Source organism: Panthera leo, chromosome D1 (genome assembly GCF_018350215.1).
Source record: "Panthera leo isolate Ple1 chromosome D1, P.leo_Ple1_pat1.1, whole genome shotgun sequence".
NCBI classification, from domain to species: Eukaryota; Metazoa; Chordata; class Mammalia; order Carnivora; family Felidae; genus Panthera; species Panthera leo.
Window position 1 is genome coordinate 75388804 of NC_056688.1, and position 20868 is coordinate 75409671.

At 47.2% G+C, this 20868-nt stretch overlaps 1 protein-coding gene across 2 annotated transcripts in view; it reads left to right on the top strand.

Annotated features, from left to right (window-relative positions):
* The window catches only part of NAV2 (neuron navigator 2), a 324049-nt gene that overhangs the window by 44388 nt on the left and 258793 nt on the right, over positions 1-20868 (top strand). For both annotated transcript variants that reach the window (XM_042904228.1, XM_042904227.1), the window contains exon 2: positions 13772-13889. In XM_042904228.1, the coding sequence (XP_042760162.1) occupies positions 13772-13889 (118 nt within the window). The remainder of the gene's footprint in view (positions 1-13771; positions 13890-20868) is intronic.

Sequence of the window (20868 nt, forward strand, 5' to 3'; positions counted from 1 at the left end):
TCATATATTGAAAACAAAAAAATAAAGTGTTGCAAGGAAGTTCCTGGGGCTGGGAGAAACTTTGTTGTCTAGATTGTAGGGATGATTTCATGGGTCAGAACTCCTCAAATTGTACACTATCAGTATATTCAGGTTGTGGTAGGTCAATTAAATCTCAATAAGATTGGAAAAGGAATTTTAATGAGACAATTTTAAATATTTTTCAGACTGTTCAGTTTTTATTAATTTTTTTTTATTTTTATTTTTATTGTAGAGAGTGAGAACATGAGCAGGGGAGAGGGGCAGAGGGAGAAAGAGAATCTCAAGCAGGCTCCATGCTGAGTGTGGAGCCCAACGCGGGGCTTGATCCCACAACCCGGGGATCATGACCTGAGCCTGAAATCAAGAGTCAAACGCTCCATCAACTGAGCCCCCGCCAGGTCCCTGCAGACTGTTCACTTTTCTAAGTTAAGCTTGAGGATCCACAAGAACGACATTTTTGCTTCATGTATTTGTTTTTTTTAAGTTATGGCCTTATTTTTAGGAAAATGCAGTGCCATATATTTAGGGTTGGGGGTAATATAAAAATAATTCCATTTCAATGGGCTTTTTTTCCACTATAAATTCAGGGGTGTCTCAGATCACCACAGGTTCTTTTGTCACTGGTTCTGTAATCGTAATCGTGGATGAAGTGGCCTTTGGGGATTCAGAATCCCTCCAGAAAAACACTGGAGAGGGACCAGCAATATCTAATCGCAGAGATCATGTTAATCCCTTCAGAGAATATTTTGAATAATTTTAGATCAATTTGGTAATGCAAAGTTGGACAAGCAAAAAACTGCCCAAAGATGAAAACCCAGTCTTTGAATTAAAGAATAAAATATTAGACACTTTATTTAAAACCAGTTCACCCATTTCTCTCCTCCCACCCCTTCCCCCCCCCCCCCCCCCCCCCCCCCCCCCCCCCCCCCCGCTCCACTGGCAACCACCAATCTGTTCTTTTTATCCATGAGCTTGTTTTTTAAGATTCCACATACAGGAGAGATGATCCGGTGTTTGTCTTTCTCTGACTTCTTTTACTTCCCATAAATGACCTCGGGGTGCATCTGTGTTGAAACAAATGACAAGATTTCATTCCTTTTTGTTGCTGAATAATACTCCTGTAGGTGTATCACAATTGCTTTATCCATTTGTGGTGGCTCATTTCCATACCTTTGTTACTGTAAATAATGCTGCAGTGCACATGGGGTGAATGTATCATTTCAAGTCCGTGTGTTTTGTCTGTTTTGTCCGGGTAGATGCCCAGAAGTGGAGTTGCTGGATCATCTGGTATTTTTAGTCTTAATTTTTGGAGGAACCTCCACACTGCTTTCTGTAGTGGCTGCAGCACGTGACATTGCCACCAGCAGTGAAGGAGAGCTTCCTTCCCCCCCCCCCCCCCTTCCTTGTGCTTTGGAAAAAGCTCTTCTGACAGGTGTGAGGTGGTCTCTCCTTGAAGTTTTGATTTGCATTCCCCTGATGGTTACTGGTAAGCATCTTTGCCACCACCTGTTGGCCACCTGTAGGTCATTCTCGGAAAAGTGCCTGTTGAGACCTTTCTGGTTTTTCAGTCACATTCGGTTTTTTGTGATTGGATTTTAGAAGGTCTTAATAGATCCTGGATATTAGCCCCTTATGAGCTATATGATTTGTAAATATCTTCTCCCCTTCAGTAGGTTGCCTTCCTTTGTTGATGATTCTCTTTGTTGTGCAGGAGCCTTTTAGTTTCATGTAGCCCTGCTTGTTTGTTAATTATTGGGGTGTAAGTCACATACGCTATTAGTTTCAGATGTACAACATAGGAATTCAGTATTTGTATACACTGCAAGATGATCACCACAGTAAGGCTAGTTACCCGACACCATACAAAGTTAATACCGTACTATTCATTGTGTTCCTCATGCTGTACGTGAGCTCATGACTTTTTTAAGAGGACATTTGTATTTGATTCTCCTTCAACTGTTTACCCCCTTTTCCCTCACCTCTGGCAACCACCAGCCCGTTCTCTGTTATCTGTGAGTCTGCATTTGTTTGTTTTGTCTTTGCTTTCGGTGTCCGATTCAATGAATTGTTGCCAAGACCTATGGCAAGGAGCTTACCTCCTGTTCCTCCTGTCCCCCAGGACTTTTATGGTTTCAGGTCTTACATTCAAGTCTTTAATCCATTTTGAGGCACTTTTTGTGTATAGCATGACAGTGGTCCAGTTTCATTCTTTCTGCATGTGGCTGTCAAATGTCTGTTTTTATGCCAATAAAAACGGTTCGGATTACTCTAGCATTGTAATATAGTTTGAAATCAGACCATGTGATGCCTTCAGTTTTGTTCTTAAGATTGCTTTGGCTATTCAGGGTCTTGTGTGGTTCCATACATGCTTTAGGATTGTTCTATTTCTGTGGAAAATGTCACTGGAATTTTAATAGCAATTGCATTGAATGTGTATATTGATTTGGGTAGTATGAACATCTTAACAGTGTTTTTCCAATCCATGAACATGGACTATCTTTCCATGTGTGTCTTTTTCAATTTTATTAATGTTTTATAGCTTTCAATACACCTGGCTTTTCACCTTGGTGGTTAAATTTATTCCTAAGTATTTTATTCTTTTTGATGGTGTTTTTCTAATTTCTCTTTCTGAGGAATTCGAGCCATTATAAATAATGACTGTTTTTAACAACCAGCTCACAAAGGTTCATAAAACTTATCGACTCTCCTGACCCAGTATGAGCCCACTCTAGTAGACCATTGTATGTTTTGTGTGTGTATGTATCTCGTTACATAGCTTTTAAATGCCCGCTGTCAAGAGGGTCCTGCTACTATGCTCCTGGAAATGGTCTCAGCAAAACGTTACCTACCAGTTCCTGTTCTAGGCCTTGTGCACTGACTGGTCTGAAAGATAGGTGAAACACCATCCTGATTTCATTGACTTTCTAATCTAGGCAATGAAAAGGAACAGATTTACTCACCCATTCTATCTATCCATCTGTCTACTTCTCTCCCCATTTAATCATTCACCTATCTTTTCTCGTACCCACCCATCCATATGTCCACCCATCTGAACATTAACCAGTCTGTTCCTTCATTTTGCTTCCATTAACCCATCCATTTACCCTCCAGGAAGTCAGCGCGTGCTTGTTGATTAAGCCCCTGCAGTGAGTCCGGCATGGCGCCAATGTTTCAAAGATGTTACAACACTTGTGCTCTATTCCGGGGAAGCTCCTCACTGGAGAAAGGTGAATAGGTATAACAGCCATGATAAACACGTGCAAAGTGCTTTTGGATCCAAGAAGAAGGAACCAGTAACTCTGATGAGCGTGAGCAAGTGGGCTGGGAAGGGCTTTAGAGGGCTTGACCCTTGGCCCGGGTTTTAGGAGACCGAGTAGACATTTGCCAGGCAGTGGGGTAGTGATGGCACCGCTGGCAGAGAAGACCACGTGGGCAAGAGCGTAGGTTTTGGGGAGCCAGCACACAGGATGTTTGAAGCGTGAGGACCCCAGGATCTCAGAAAAAGGGAGAGAAGCCTGCAGTCGGGTTTGGTGTCTAGGAAAAGGGGCCATCCTGCTGAGTGGAGGGGATGAGGGAGGACACGCCAGACCAGAAACCGCCCCCCCTCCAGCGGCGACTGAAGGTTGGCATGGCACGGAGCCTGTGCTGTGAGTGGTGGGCCAGAGGGGTTGGTAGTCGGGGACCTGGAGACGAGGCAGGAAAGGAAACGGACATCTGAAGGTACCACCTGCGTGCCAGACGCTGTGCTAAGCATCTTGGAAACGTTATTTCCGTTCTCATGATGGACACCGTAGTCCTCATGATAACAGATGGATAGCCCATTTTCCAGGAGTGGAAGCTGAGGCCCAGAGAGAGGTCGTTTGCCCGTGGTGAAAAGGCCCTGGTGTGCTCTGTGTCCAAACACATGTGGGGTTCTTGAGCTGTGATATCCAGTCACTGTCGATTCAACAATCCTGCGAAGAGGAAACCGACTTGAGAGGTCAAGCAGCCTGTCAGAGGTCACGCGGGACTCCAAGGTCTTGGTTGGGCCTGGTGGGGCCCAAAGTCCTGGGGGTGCTGTGCCTGTCTAGCTGAGCTGAGCCCTTTGGGCTGGATGGAGTGGCCAAGAAGCACAATTGCTGGTATCCCCTCACCTGTGGTCTGCAGATGAGGGGACTGTGGCTTTTTGGAAGCCAGATGGAGGCTAATACATAAAAGGCACATTGATGAGCAGACTGGAGAGTGCCCGAATACTAGCTCAGGTGGTTGTCAGCCCCTCAGGTGTGGCTGCCCTGCCAGGCATCCCTGAAAAGCTCTTGAGTTTTGAGATGGTTGCTGTCAACAGAGTGTTTGCAGCGGCTGCCTCAGCTTCTGGGAAGGGCCTGATTTCCATCACAGCCACGGAGGAAGCCCTGGGAAGGAGGGCATGTGTATTCAGTAACTAATGAACCTAGGAAGGGAGAAAAAATACTCCCGACATTTCGAGTGGGCTAGGACACCTGGCTCTCTCAGAGCCACCAGATCTCGTGGTTGAATGTTGTTCCAATCCTGTGCCTAAGGTTGGAGGGGGTGGGAAGGAAGTCCTGCAGAGGGGGCCCTGATTTTGTTCTCAAGCAACCAGTAAGCATTCCAGTCTTGATCCTTGGGTGGCCTTATTTGGCTTTTAGGCAGGCCCAAGGGAGACTTGGATCCACATTTTGTTGTTGTGAGAGGTGGTGGCTGTGGGGCGAGGCTTTCTGGGTCAAGTGGAGGATCCCCTTTTATTAGCTGTGTGACCCTGGGCACATGTCTTAACCTTTTAGAGCTTCTGTTTTCCAGTATATAATATGGAGGTGATCATTCATTTATACAACAGGTATTTAGTGAGCACCTAATACACGCTGGGCATTCTACCAGATGTTTGGGGAAAATGCAATGAATAAAACAGCTAAGAATTCCTGTCCTCTGGGAGCTGGCACTCCTGTGGGGAGAGCCTATAGATGAGAGCACAGGTATAAGACACGTGACACACAGTAGGCCCTCCACAGAAGCGCACACCCCTCGCAGCAGGTAGTCGTGAGCAAGTGGGGAAAAGAAGGGAGAGTCCCACCTCTCCTGTGAGGTGCGGTGCGGTGCACCTCCTGTTCCAGGACGACAGCAGCAAGAGAGGGGGATCCCAGGCATTACTCCATGGTGTGGGATAAGCAGGAACCTATGTACTCATCCTGGAGAGTTCACCAGCCTGGTGTATTTATTTTTTTAAAGACCGTTTCAAAACCTCTGAAGCTGCTGTGCACACCCACCTGTGGCTTGTCATTGCTCCTGACAGACAATGCCATCATTGTACGGCTGTGGGGCTATTTCCAGGCATGGCCCCTAGATCTGCACAGGGTCCTAGGCCAGCCTTGCCCTGCTTCAGACTGGAAGAGCTGGAGCACCTGACTCCTGAGCATTTCCCGATTCAGGGGCAGCCCGACCATGGTAACTCGTGTTATATTGGCATTTCAGGTTTTACTATAGTGATGCTGCTGTGAATCATGTCGGCCTTGCGCTTTGGTGACATGGGAAAGTGTCCGTTCCACTCTTAGATCTGTTAGTCCTGAGTGACAAGCGGCCAGCTCTGTTCCCAGCGGCAGGAGAGGGTGACACTGTGGCTATTATGCAATAAGCCTTCCTCTCTTGTTGCTTTTCCCACACTGCCGTGACAGTTGACCTTCTGTGGATGGTGATTCCTTGGGTGGGCCTCTCAGTAGCAGTGGAAAGTTTCCGAGAGCCAGTCACTGCCTTTAAACCCTGCATACATTTCATGTGATCTTGGGAGAGTCCTTTCAGCTCTGAGCCTCAACTTTCTCATCTGTAGAATGGGGCAAATAGTATCTTCCTCACAAGTGAGCGGGGCACTAAAGGAGTCCATTGTTTGCAGGGTGTTCACCTTGTAGGTCATCATCTTCATGGTAATTAGAATCCTAGCTAACCTACCTACTATGTGCCAGGCATTGTTAGGTGATCTCTGCTCAATCTCAGAATAAACTGAATAGGTGGTTGACTCATTTTACAAATGAGGACACTTAGGCTTGGATAGTTGAAGTAACTTGCCCAGGATAAGTCTGCCGGGAAGCGGTCGAGGCATGGTCGGAACTAAAGTGGTCTGACTCTAGAAGGCGTTCTTTTACTCCATTCATCGCAGGCATCTGGCCGATGGGCGTTGCTGTCCTACACAAGACCACAGCAAGAGCAGAACCTGGCACAGGTCGTGCTCAGACTGTTGGCGTCAAGGCGTGCATGTGGCTCGAAGTGGTTTATATTGATTTGATACTCGGAGGTCAAGTAGGAGGAAGGATGGTGCCAGAATGTGGAGCAAGATGGAAACCCAGAGTAATGAAATCCGGCAGTGGGGTCCTCCCTTCCAATGCTCCTATCTTCTGGCTCCAGAGAAAGAGGTCTATTCCTTGGTATATATAAGTGCATGTTAGAAAATGTAGGTTGACAGTGGACAGTACTATTCTGCATGTGCCCAGGTAAGGGATCTAGAACCCAGTCAATGTCTCACTCAGTGCTCTTGGAGCCCAGCTTTCTCGCACTCTGACCTGACTGGAGACTGACCAAAAGCCTTCCCTATTGAACCTTGAGGCAGCCGAAAGGTGTGCCACAGAATCCTCTGCTTTCATATCTTCGTTGCTGGAGAAGTCTCTTCAGAGTTCTTGCTTGAACGTTAACTTTGTACCCAATTTTAAAGGACTATGGGTTCTTTAAGGAGGGCTCAGCAGGCCCTAAGGGCATCTGTGTGTGCATCAAAACGCTGTTACCTATGCTAATGTCTGTGGGCCATCAAGAAAAAAGTAAAATTAGGTTAATTTAAGAAGCAGGGATCATGATAATCCATTTGGGAAAGATTTCCAAATAGGTATGGCTCTCAGAAGGATCAACTCTGAGCAATCTAGAATGATTTATTCCCCCTAACTTAGTCAAGGGTTTATTGATTTGAATGTCAGTAACCCCCACTTACTTAATACTGTGTGCCAGACATTGTGTTAACCACTTACATACATGCTCTTCTTTAGTCCATAAAGCAACCCTGTGTATCACTGCCACACAAGTGAGGGACGCAGATGCTCAGTAGGGCCGTGACTCACCAAGGCCACCCAGCTGGTAAGACGCAGAGCCAGACCTCCGCCCTGGTCCGTGCCAGCTCCTGAGACTGCCCTTGTGTAGACACCCTGCCCTCGTGATGACTGTGGTTGATGGAAAGACCACAAACGACCTGAGTAATGCATCAGATGGCCGAGATGGGGATGGAAGGAGAGTCCTTGCCCTTCAGGGTGGGCATGTTGTGAGCACTGGGGACGCAGAACAGAACTGGATTCTTCTCTTGAGAAACCAGGGGGCGGGGCCACTGGTCCAGCCCAGCCTCTCCTGTGCCGTGTGATCTTGAACAAAGAGGTTGATTCCTCTGTGTGCCACCTCTTTCTCCAGTGTGTAGGGATACCATTTCACCGGAGTGTTTGTTTTGAGGCAGTGGTTTTATTTATTTATTTTAAATTTTTACCTCTTTAGAGAGCATGTGAGCCTGAGCCGGGGAGGGGCAGAGAGAGAGGGAGAGAGAGAATCCCAAGCAGGCTCCATGCTCTCAGCACTGTCCCATGAACCATGAGATCATGACCTGAGCCGAAATCCAAAATCGGGTGCTTAACCGACTCAGCCACCCTGGCACCCCTCGAGGCAGTGGTTTTAAACAAGGCAGAGGTCTATATTGAGAGGGGGGGTGTGGGGGAAAAGGTCAGCAGCTACTCCGATGCCCCTCACCCATCCCATGCAGTTAAAGGTCCTGTGGACATGTGGCTGCACCTGTGGGGTAGGTGCCATGGTCCTTGCTAGATGCCGGAGATGCAGCAGTCAATGTGTTTCCAGCTTTGCCCTTGATAACAGATGGTACGTTTTGATTTTCTTGAAACTGTTAGTCATTGAATAGTTATTCTTTGTGGTATTCAGGCACTAGGTGAGTGCTCTAGATGTTGTTGCAATATCGTTCTTCTACTTCAGAAACCGTCAGAACTAAGCCATTTAATCACATACTGCCTAGTCATGGAAATACTGGGTTGATGACGTGGCCAAAGTCTGGAGCCAGACCTCCACTGAACTGTAGCCAGACAGCAGCATTTCCTTTGCACCTGCTTGACTGGAAACCACCTCTGATGCTACATGACTGGTTGACTTTAATCTCTGCCTTGGCACTTCCTTCTGAAAGCTTGGTTCTGTTGTCTCTCTCCTGGAATGGCTGTCCTCCTGCCCACTGCCTTCTGGATCCATCGGGCTGTCTGGCATATTGGTCTGGGGATTTCTAGCTGAGTTGTAAATGGCCCCAACTTTTAGTGCAGTTCCTCAGTGGAATTGTTCTTGGGTTTCGCAGAGTGCTACCCCCGCCCCTTCACTGAGGGCTAATTGCCGTATAAATTTAGCAACATTATCCCCACTGATTGAACGCAGTGCAATTATTATCGGTTTTCTTGTTACAACTAATAATCAGGTTTTTGACTTCAATTGATCTGTCAAAATTTTCCTGCTTTGATTTCTGCCTCTGTGATACGGAATGATGTGGATACGGAATGATTGCTTATAAGCAAACAAATGACGCGCTCCTTGAAATTCTGTCAGGGGTAATAAGTGAGTCAAAACGAATTTGCTCTTCAGCTGTCATTGCCTGCTTTCCCCCTTTTATCTCTTCCAGCTTCTGACAGCAGCTTCTCTCCCTCGCTGAGTGCTTCTGGAGTACTGATTCTCCTGTTAGGAGGGGGTGGGGGAAGAGGCAGCTGGTGAGATGAAGGACCGAGTGAGAAAGACTCCTCAGGTACTAGTACAGAGTTATTCTGGAGCTTTGTTCTAGAATGATCTGATTTGGAGGTGGAGGTGGGAATGGTGGTTGCGCTCTTTCCTACCACGAGGTCCTTTTTTCTCCATTGCCACTGGAAGCTCGGAGAACGAGGATCGCTCGGGGTAGCAGCATCCGCAGCCCCCAAGTCTTTACACCCGTGGAGCTCTCCATCCGCGTTGCTCTGGAACAGCTGATTCTGGGACGCTGAGGCTTGGACAGGAAGCTCTGCGTGCTCTAGCCCTGGCTTAAAATCTTTGAAACACGCATCGCTGCAATTTTTGTGAGTTGCCAAAGCCGATGGAGTCCGATGACTAGGGATGTTGTGAGTTCATTTTCCAAGGGTGCCCCTTGAAAGAATGGTACTCCACGCACGTGCTACTGAAAGAGCAAGTGAGGGAGATGGGGCTGAATAATGTCTATGCTTAGCCTGGCCCCTAAAAATGGGTTCTTACAATGAATCTAGGTGTTTGCTTGTGACTTCTTTAAAAAGTTGAGAGCTGGGGAGAAAGGAGGGGAGGGGAAACTCCGGGTAATTAATGACTCTTATTGGATGGGTCCTGATTAATGAGCTTGAGCCACAGCATGATTTATTTTCTCTGTCCCTTCCTGTTTGAATCAATAAAGAGCTGTGAAATCCTGGTTTGAGGATTTGCTGAGGACTTACATTATTTATCTCAAATGTAATTGGTTTCCCGGAGATTTGCCCTCTTTCTCTGTGTTCAGCTCAGCTTGGCAACCACATACGGCCCCCTGCTGTGGGCCTGCACCTAGGGAGGCACTGCTGAGCAGCAAAGATGGGTAGGACATGGTCTCTGCCCACATCTGGTGGTGAAGGTGGGAAGATGGCACCGACGTACATGTTATCTACAGTCTCTGCATCGTGTGTAGCTCAGGATGCAGCCGGGAAATCCAGAGTGACTTCATGGAGGGACTGACCTAGAAATTGAGCCTTGCCAGGTGACCCTGGTGGAGGTACTCAGGCAGATAGGATGGCATGAATTCAGAGATGGGGAATTGTGGGGTCAAGTTTTCCTGAAGGTGATGGTAATCATGACCACTGAGCACTTGGTATGGTGGGCGTGGTCTCTCATTCGGTCCCTGTAACACTGGCAAATCTTTTCTGTAAAGAGCTGGAGAGTAAATATTTAAAGCTTTACGGGCCAAAAGTTCTCTGTCACAGCTGCTCAACTGTGCCACTGTGGCATGAAAGCATCCAAAGATGACAAGTGAGTGTGGCCATGTTCCAAATAGAGCTTTGTTTACAAAAAAACAGATGGTCAGCTGGGTTTGGCCTGGGTCACTGTTTGCCAGCTGTTTTACAATACCTTAGGTATAATCCCCATTTTATGGAGGGTAAAACTGAGATACAGAAAGGTTAATGGAAATTCATTTGCCCGGGGCTGAGGGCCAGCTGTACTTGGTCATTTCCAAAGCCTATCCTCTTAACTTCCACATACACCGCCTCCCCCGCAAGGGTTGAGCGCGGTCTGGGATAGAGTGGGTGGATCAGACTGCCTTGAATAGCAGTGTGAAAAGCCAGACTTGAATTCAGTGGGAAGTGGGGAGCGGTTGATGAGGTTTTTTTTTTTTTTGAGCAGGAGATAGGTTTAGAGCTGTGCCCCGGGAAGACAAAGTTGCAGTGGTGTGTGGTAGGTAAAGTGAAAGAAAGGCTCTTCTTTTACATAGTTTTGGGTAGAGAAGCTCACTTCTTCGGCAGAGCCATTTCTGACCACTGTAGAAGTTCTTCTTGGTATACCAGATACCCACATGGCCCCACCATGGCTCCAAGGTGAGTGTGTGTGTGTGTGTGTACACACATACACTTGTTGAAAGAAGTTTGCTTAACCTTGGTTTCTTGCTGGATTGTGTGGACACGCAGAAGACTGGTTTTGGAGAGTAGATCTATTTTAAAGTACCTTTAACTTCCAGGAAGAGAATGAGCAAAAGGGTACCAGCATCACCTCCCACTCAGCAGTATCCTTGTCCGTGACCCCTTCTCCCCTCAGCTGATGACCTTGGGGTGGATGGCTTTAAGCTTTGGAATGTTTCCACAGTCCTTCGAACGTAGCTTGTGGGATCCCTGTAGGGCTTGAGGGCATCTTGGGTGCATCTCCTAGCTGGGGAAGGGAGCTTGGCTCTAGGAACCAGCCTGGTCAATCTCTGACCTCCTTTTCTTTCAGTCCGTCATAGTTTGTGATTCCAGATGGTGGATGGTTCACTCCTGAAATTCTACCTTGTGAGGGAGAAGGAGAAGGAGTCCCTGAGTCGTCTGTGTCCTGGAGGTTCAGGGGAGAGGCTGGGCTGATTTTGCCCTGGCCCATTTCATAATGCTGGTAGCCACATTTCTAAATACTTTATTTACTGAACACTTAGCATGTGGCAGATGCTATGCCCTTTAGATGTAAAAGTCTTCGTAACTGCTTTCTGAAGTAGCCCATCTTACAGCTGAGTAAACTGAAGCTCAGACAAGTTGAGTAACTTGCCCCAGGGCATTCAGACAGCAAGGGATAGAACTAGGCTTTGGGTTTTTGTTTATTTATTGTTCAATTCTTTCAGCTGGAACATAACTGAATAGGGGAATGAGCCTAGAGTCCGTAGGAGGGTGTCATGGAGGAGGTAAAAGCTAGGAATAACATTTGTATTTGTATTCAGAGAAGCAGCATTGTTGAATGTCTAAGGGATTACAGAGCCAGTCAGCCTGGGTTCAAATCCTGACTCTGCCACTTGTTACCTCGGACAAGTTAGTTTACCTCTCTACGTTTCACATTTCTCTGGAAAAAAAAAAAAAAAATAGACCTAACAATGGTATCCACCTCCTAGAATAAGTATTAAATGAATTAATATGTGCAAAGTGTTTATACTGGTGTCTGGTATACAGTAGGCACTATAGGTCATTTATTAACCTCCTGTGCATGAATGCCTTTTTTTTAAAAAAAAAAAAATGTTTTATCACTCAGTCCTCATAATAACTGACAAGTAGATGGTGTTGATCCCATTTCATGGCTAAGAAAAACTAGCTTCATTGAGTTTAAAGAGCTTGCCTGAGGTCCTTCATCCATTCTTCACAGACACATATTGAGAACTATGTGCTAATGCTGTAAGCACCTTGGACACATCACTGGACAAAAGCGATGCAAATCCCTACCCCATGGAACCTCCAGAACTGGGACTTGAACCCGGGTCTGCCTCTTGTCCTTCTCATGTTTTTTCTCTCCCTCTTAACAATCTAATAATCATTGGCATTTAGGACTGGCCGTAAAATGACCAAGATGGCTCCCCATGTCCTTTGCTTTCTTGGTGATCACAGAATCGAAGATGATCTTGCTTTATTAGGCTTTTGATCTCTGACAACTTGAGAATCCTAGGGCAGGAAAGTAACATGGATTTAAGAATTAGATGCCTTGGACCTAGGTATGACACAGAATCATCCTGCGGTGTACCTCTTCAGCTCGTGGGTCTCTGTGGTGGAAGACCCAGCTCTGAGGTTGGGGGTGGGAATAGCCAGGGGGTGTCTGTCCCCTGCTCTTGATGAAGTAGGAAGTGCTTCTCTGCCTTGCCCCGTTTTAGAATGAGGCTCCCTAATGGGTCCCACTCTGCGAGTCCAGGCCCTGGCCTTGTTGTCCCCATTTTATGAGCCTCAAGGGGCAGTGCCCCATTGCTTGAGATTACTCTGGGCCCATTGGAAGAATAGAATGGAGGAGAGCCAGGGTGAGGGGAGGGCTCCCCCTGCTCTAGAAGTCACACACAAGATCTCCGAGCAGGCCTGCTGGAGATGCAGTGATCACCTCCGTTTGGGTGGAGACGTCATGGGAGTTAGTATGTGAACTTGTTACTAATAGATGGACCAGCAGGGGTACGGTATTCTCTTTTGAGCAGTCATTTGTTCGTATCCCCGTAGGGGAGAAGAAAGGGTGCCGATGTATAGGGCCTACATGTCCCTCCGTAGACTCACAAATCTGTGGAACCTAGCACTCAAAATTGACAAGGTGTCTAATTTTGTTTTTTGGCCTTTTTTTTTTTTTTTTTTTTTTTCCAGTTAGGGAGAAAGATCTCAGGTGAGTTTTCTTGTGCTGTTCTGCAAGAAAAGATTCTCTTGTAGTGACAGTTCTGTGACAGGAGTAGGTCTGTATGTCCCCAGAGGGGGTCTGTATGTCCCCGAAGGGGGTCTGCTTTCCTGATCCCACGGATGACCTAGCCTCTGCCTTTCAGGATGCTGTGTGCACCAGTGCTGTGTTTAAATATGTCAGAATTTGCTGGGTTTTTAAAATTCTTAGTCACAGAATCCCAACAGTGAAAATGATGCTGGGCTTTTAAATGAAACCGATTACATTCGAGGCGATCGTGAGGCCGTAAATAACGCCACTCACACACGAGTAATTGAGGGGCTCTGTGTTTGTGTACTTGGCTTCTTTACAAGGGACCCAGGCTCCTGAGAGCTCTGCTAACTCAATAGCCCTCCTTACCCTGAAATGGCCCATTAAAAGATGCCTGTTGGGTGGTAACCTCCCCATACGTTTTCTCAATAAAGAGAAAAAGATGGGCAGGGGCGGGGGGAAGGGGGGTGATGGCGGTGGGGCGGGGGAGGCTTCTCTTGCCTTTAGAGGCACTGCCTCTCAAAGCCGTCTGGAGCAGACTGTTGAGTTCTGTGTCCCCATCCCATTCAGGCCTTTGCATGCTTTGAAGCTTTCTTTAGCTTTTCCCTGCCTCTTGATGGCAGAGCTCTCAATAGGCGAAAGCCCGGCTATGGGTAGTTGAATGGCCCTCAGCACGAGGCTCTGCATGTTAATGGCACCGGCTGGCCCAGGGTAGCGAGCTGGTGGGACCCTGGCTGCTGCGCAGGCCCCAGCAGCTGCCTCTGACACGGGATAGGATCTGAGCGGGTTCCTAAAGTTGCCTCTTTGGTTTTTGTTTTTGTTTTTGCAGATCTACACGGACTGGGCCAATCATTATTTAGCCAAGTCGGGCCACAAACGTCTCATCAAGGACCTCCAGCAAGATGTGACAGACGGCGTCCTCCTGGCTCAGATTATCCAGGTTGTGGGTAAGAGTGGGTTTTACATCGGGGATTGAGGAGTTACGGTGGAGACCTAGAAGGGGTTGTTGAGCTGGGCAAGGGGCATGGCACACTGAAATCTCAGGAGAATACAGTGTTTCTGCCACGTGGGTTGACCATTTATTCGATTCTGTTTTGTGCTTGGGGGTCGTGGGTGCCAGCTTGCTTTTTCCAATAAGAGGACCCCCTTGATGCTCTGAGAAGGGCTGGAGGGAAGTGCTGGTGGTTTGGGGAGGGCTCTCTGTCCCTTTCTTGCCCCTGATCTGTCTGGCTCTCCATTCCCCCCTCTGATGGCATTTTTTTTTTAATGGGTTATGTTGGAAATAAATATTTCCAAATATTTGGTAAATACCAAAAACAAAAAAATGCACTACTCGACTGGTTTAGTCCTGCCAACTTTAATTGGGACTGAGAAATCAAAGGATTGAATTTTGCAGAAGCTTGGTTTTGGTTTTAATACTGGGGGAAGGGAGCTGGGGCCACATGCTTGGGAGACAGGGCTCTCCCTGGGAAGGCAGGCACAGGCTGGGCGCAGCTCTGCCTCAAGCCTTAAGACTTAAGGGAAGTGCCCCCTGCATCCCTGCTTGAGAGCTCAGACTCAGGAGGCAGGAGGTCAATTAGATGACATTAGGCTGATTGTTGTCGCTGGCAGCTTCTGTGGCTGCCTCATGCCCAGGGAAAAGGCATAAGGACAGAAGCCCCAGCCCCTTGGGCATGTGTTGTTTTGGAAGAGTTGCTTATCGTTCCAGTGTGAGAAAAGTGGCCTTTAATAGTTGTAGCCCTGCTCACATCTGTGGAGATTGTACCTAAAAACATAGGCAAGCTGGCCTTGGCTGATGACTTTTGGAGAACTGCTGCCACTCAGATACAAGGGTCCCTGATGTCCTAAGATGGGTTTCTTAAGATGAGCTTGAGCCTGGTTCCCCTTCTCTGTCTCCCCCCCCCCCCCCCCGCCCTTGTGTTAGCTGCCTCTTGCCATGGAACACATGGCCACACACTTTGCATGTACGTATCGTCTCGTGGTTTCTGGGGGTCGGAATGCAAGCATGGCTTGGCCAGTGCCTCTGCAAGGCTGCAGTCAAGATGTAGGCCTGGGCTGGGTCCTCACACGGAGGCTTGACTGGGGAGGGGACCAGGTTCACTCAGTGTTGGCAGGATTCACTTCCTTGCAGTTATAGGAGGTAAGTCTTGATTTCTTACTGTTGGCTGGAAGTCTTAGCTCTCAGAAATCCCTCTCGGCTCCTTGCCATGTGCATCTCTTAGTGTGGTTGTTTTATTTAATGTCTGTATATATTTTTGAGAGAGCACACATGTGTGAGTGAGCAGGGGAGGAGCAGAGAGACAGGGAGGCAGAGGATCTGAAGTGGGCTCTGAGCTGACAGTAGAGAGCCCAATGTGAGGCTTGGACTCAAAAACCATAAGATCATGATCTGAGCTGAAGTCAGTTGCTTAACCAACTGAGCCACCCAGGTGCCCACCCCCTCCTGCCACCAGTGTGGTCGCTTTCATTTTTTTCAACGCCAGAAAGGGAGAAAGTTTCTAGAGCAAGTTGGCTAGCAATTTGTCATCTACGATGTAACATGATCGTAGGAGTGACATCCCATGTCCTTTGCCATATTTTGTTAAAAGCAAATCGCAGGTCCTGTCCTACTCAATGCGAGGGGACGGTACAAGGGCTTGAAGCTGAGTGGGAGGAGAGTTGGGGGTCCTCTAGAAGTCTGTCCACTACACTTCTTCCTTTTCATCTCTTTCTCCTCCCACGCTTTTTCCCCCACAAGCTTTTCTGAGAATTGTTGACCCCGAATGTCACGTGCGTTTCAGGTGTACAACATAGTGACTCAACTCCATTGTTCTGTTATACTCACTGCAGGTGTAGCTACGATCTGTCCCCATACAATGCAATTATATTATTGATTATGTTCTCTATGCTGTGCCTTTTATCCCCATGACTCATTCATTCTGTAACTGGAGGCCTGTATCTCCCACTCCCTTTCACCCATTTTGCCTTTTCCACCCCCTCCCCTTCCCCCTTCCTCTGTGGCCATCTTGGACTGGAACCTATTTTTTTCTTCCTCACACTCTTCATCACTCATGCTAGTCTTTGACAAATTTCTTTCCGTTTCCTCAACATCCCTACAAAGTAGGCGAGATTCACCCCATTTTACAGTTGCAAAAACTGAGGCTCACTGAGTCTCAGCTCAATATTACCCAACTAGTCTGCAAGGGGATTCTAACCTGGGTTATTTTGCTTCTAAAGCTTCTGTTCCTTGTTCTGCTATATCCTATATCTCCCCTCTCAATCTAGAGACATGGAACCCCGTACAAGAATTTACCTCCCTTCACTTGGCGTTAGTAACTATTTCTGGAGTCCTGACTGTGTGCCAGCATTGTGCTCCAAGCTAGGAATAAAGAGACAAGTGTGCAAGGCCTGTAACCTTGGAAGAAAGAGCAGCATCTTCTTGGTGAGGTCCTCAGAGAAGAGAGGACTTGCACTTGAGCGGAGTTTTGATCTCCACATCAGCCGTGTCCTATTCGATACGTTAGCAGCATGACTGTGGCTGAATCTTGGGGCGGTGCAGGATTTCTGCCAGGACCTTCTCTGCTTCCAGCCCTGGGAGCAAGAGATAAAGGGGAAAGGGTGAAAGCAAGAGGCCTCACTCTCATCCCAGCTTCCTTGCTTCCAACCATGGGCCCTCAGAGCCCTTTTCCTCCGCTGCCTGTTTCTCTATCTTTAAAATAGGCATGGCCTGATTTTTGTAGCAGTCTTAGGAAGTGCAAGGTAAGTATCGAACATGAAACATGTTTGGAAACCAGTGTTCCTGGTAACCGCCCTCTAGAAAGGTAGGAGTACGAGGATGACAAGGCTTTGGTATCCGTGTTAGAGTGTGCATAATAGATGCGTTAGGTCTGTCAGGGCTCAGAAGAGGTGAACAGTAGCACGGGTGTCCAGAATTGACGAAGTATGGTGCTACGGAAATGTCTGCCAGCACAGTTTTTATCCTTGCTCATGGGGAGGCTTCCCTGAATGTATTGAGATGATATGAATTTGCCTAGACGGTGACCTTTCTAGGCCTAAGCCACTGGACCAGTTCCAGGGCCTCTAGTTAGTCCCAGCGGGCGGCTGCATGTGAGGCCCCCAGGTTGCTTTCCCTCGCCCCTCCAAGCGAGGCTCGGTTGTGCTGGGGACTCTATGAGTAAGGCAGGCATTAGCACCTCTGTCTCTGCCCTGGACTTTACTGGGCTTACACCCTGTCCTCTGTGTGTAGAGGACAGAGACCCAGAAAGTGAGGAGCTGAAAAGGTAGGTACACATAGGAGTTCTACGTGACTACTCTAGATTGTTTATCAGCCAGTTCAGAGCATTTAATCTTTGAGGGTCTTGTGAATACCCATCTCTTGGTGCAGGAGGGGAGTAGTGTTTTCTGACCAGGATGCTGAACTATTGACCAATTGTACTCTTTACTTTGAAGTCCATGCCTTCTCCCACACGTGTCCTTTAAAATAAAATGTAAAAAGGTACATACGTATGTGTGTATGTATTTAACATACACATATGTGCGTGTGTATCTCTGTTGGTCTAAGATTTTCCCAGAATTGGAGTCCGTTGTGTGCTGGACAGAATTTTGGTGTTGCAGTTGTTTTGGCTGATGAGCCCCCACTCATTCTGGAAAAGTCCCTATCTTTCCTAGCTCCCCCAGGCAGAGCTGGAGGGACTCTCCTCTATCATTCCATTGGTTTCTGTGTTGGGCCTGGGTCTGAGTGGTCTTTTTCGGCTCCTGGCATTTAACATGGCGGCTGGTGTGCAATGATGGTCAAGAAAAATCAAGAGGACTAGGGATTAGACTTTCACTCATCGCAGCTCCTGCTTCTACAAGCCTGGTTGGATTGTGTCCAACGGGTGGCTGGATGTTTTCCCTTGTCAGCAGTTAGTATTCTTCTGAATATGCCTCTAAACTAGATGTCCTGCTCTCTTCCTTTCCAGGATTCTGTCGCAGGTCTCAACTCAAAGGTTTGGAAGGGATCTCTAAAAGCCCCAACCTGATACATGGTTTTTTTTCTAGAAAGAGCAGTCAACAGACAGTTAAATACTTCCTGTGATGGGCAGCTTACTACTTCCCCAATCAGCTAGTTCTGTTGATGGCGATTTGGAATCCTTCTGAACCTTTTCTTTGACTAGGTCAAAATCCACCCTCCTTGGTAGTATCTCCCTGTAAGTGCTAGTTGTACCCTCTGTGGCTATGAAGAATGACCGTAATCTGAGCCAGGAGCCTCAAAATTGAGGACAGTTGTGGATTAGAACTGTGAAATAAACTAGGAATTCCTATATAATAGGGATAGGAATCTGTACTGACAGAAACATCTATCGGGAGAAGACCAGACTTCACTGTACTGGAGAACACTGACTAACAAATATAGAGGAAGTTGCAACCATGATGGTAAAGATTAGTTAAGGCAAGAATCCATGGATGCTGACATCTGGAGGAGAAAGTTTGAGGGTCAAGCTATTTGCGTGGTCTCAAAGTGTCTCTCCACTGATGGCTTATTAGTTGTAAGGGGAAGGTATCCACACAGGGGAGTATCCAGATGTCATGACCAGGAGATCAAAATTGTATCATTGGCAAGGGGTAGATGGATGTCCTGTGCTTGCTGATGTGATGCCCTGAGAAGAACATAACATCACTTATGTTGAATTCCAGTCAGGGATGGAAAGCCTGAAACTAATCATGAGGAATCTTAGACAAACTCCAATTGTAGAACTTTCTATTACCAAAAAAAAAAAAAAGGCCTATATTGTTCAAAACTATCACTTCTGTGAAAGCCAAAGGCTGAGAAATTGTTCCAATATAAAGGAGATTTAACAGCTGTGACAATTAAATGTGCTACTAGATCCTGATTAGGGGACTAAAATGCTATAAAGGACATTTTTAAGGCAGTTGGCACAATTGGAATGTTCTAATTGTACCATGAGATAGTATATATTTGCAAAGAACAAGGATGTTAGTTAAGTATAAGGAGCAAAGGACATGATCTATGTCGTCTAAACTAAAATGATTTCAGAAAAATAATACATACATACAGAGGAGAGGGAGGGAGGAGATGAGAATGGATGGTATATGTGGATTTTCTGTACTATTCCTGTGACTTTTCTGTCAGCATGAAGTTACTTCAAAGTAGAGAAAAGAACACATTGAAAAGAAGGCCCATCAGAGGCACCTGACTGGCTCTTGGTTTCGGCTCAGGTCATGATCTTGCGTTTCATGAGTTCGAGCCCCACATCGGTCTCCACATTGACAGTGCAGAGCCTGCTCAGGATTTTGTCTCTCCCTTTCCCCATGCCCCTCTCCTGCTTGTGCTCATGGGTTGCACATGAGCTCACTTGCTCGCTCTCTCTCTCTCTCTCTCTCTCTCAAAACAAATTTGAAAAATGATAGATAAATAAGAGCAGGCCCATCAAAACTTACAAGCAGAGAGATGGTCCCTTTGAGAGGACAACCCCTATCTAGGCCGGGGAGTATAATACATAATGATTGAGGACCAGTGGTGCTGTGAGACCTGACCCATGATAGAGTATAGGGGGTAGAATCAAGGAAAGGTTCCTTGAGGAATTTACCTTTAAGCCAAGACCTCAAACTTGGAGTTAGCTAGGTGGAGCAGTCAGGAGGGCATTCCTGGCAGATGAAGAGTGTGCAGAGATGCTTGGGGGGTAGAGAGCCAAAGGTCAACGAGGCAAAATCAGGCAGGCTGCCAGGCACAGGGCAGCGAATTCTGGGCTTCTGCCTTAGCACCGAGGCTAGTGGTTGAAGAGTTAATTTTTCACAGCGGGGAGTGCTATGATCAGATATGTGGCTTGAAGGGAACCCTGAAGTGTTAACCATAGACACTGCTCCTGAGTCTTCAGCTACCCTGGATAGATCAATTCTAGAGTCCGTCTACCTATCCCAGGAGTTGGGTTTCTCGGGTAGTGGGATGATTTGGAGCCCATGCTTTTATACCATCGCTTCTGCCCTTTAGGCAGAAATGGATCTTTCCCTCCTGCCTTTCGTGTCCTGCTTTCCGTGACCAAGGGTCCGGTCTCTGTTCAACCTCTTATTAGTGTGATTATCTTCTGGAGTCATGAGCTGCCCAAAGCCGGCAGTTGCCTGCCAGCCCATCACGGTGCCATCGCCATGAGTTATTAGAGAGGTTTACGAGGCCAGGATAAACAGCATGAATCAAGAGGGAGAGACAGGCCTCCCTCCTCCAGCTTACATTGCTGTCACTCAGGGAGAATGCCAGAAGGGGGTGGAAGGAGGGTAGGGGAAAAGGGGTGGGAGGCAGGGATGAAAGGAGAGAGAAGGAGGGAAATAGGATGAACAAAAGAGGATTGGAGAGAAGGAGGAAGCAAGGACAGAGGATAGGGGAAGAGATTTCCCATCAGAGGTGACGAGAGCTGATAGCAGCCCATTTTCCATCACCATTTGGGTGGCCTCTGAGCACAACCAGGAAATTCAGACAACACCTAGGATTGTGCCCTCTTTCTATTGATGACCTGCTACTGTTGTGTGTCTTTGGGTAAGTCCTCTGCCTTTCTGGGCAGCCAGTTTCTCTCTCTCCTGTTGGCCGGGCTGCCAGCTGCCCTGTGCATGGATGCATATGAAATGTTCTCATCCCTTCCAAAGAAGTCCGCTGGAAAGCAATGAGCTGATGCCACTCTCCTTACTTGAAAAGTGCACTGAAGCTTTCCAATTAATAACTTGTCACCTTGTGTGCAGGCAGGTTACCGCATTCATGGATTGAGAAGGTCTTGAACCTGCTAGAATACATAAATGGGCACTGGCACTTAGGGATGCCAGTTTGAATCGTAGTTGAAGACTTTGGGGACAAATGCCTTTGCTTCTTTGGTTATCTACTTTTGTGTTGCAGCCAAAGACCCCCTACCACAAGTTAACCAAGTTCTTCTTCCTTTTCGGCAGAATCAGAACTGCTGT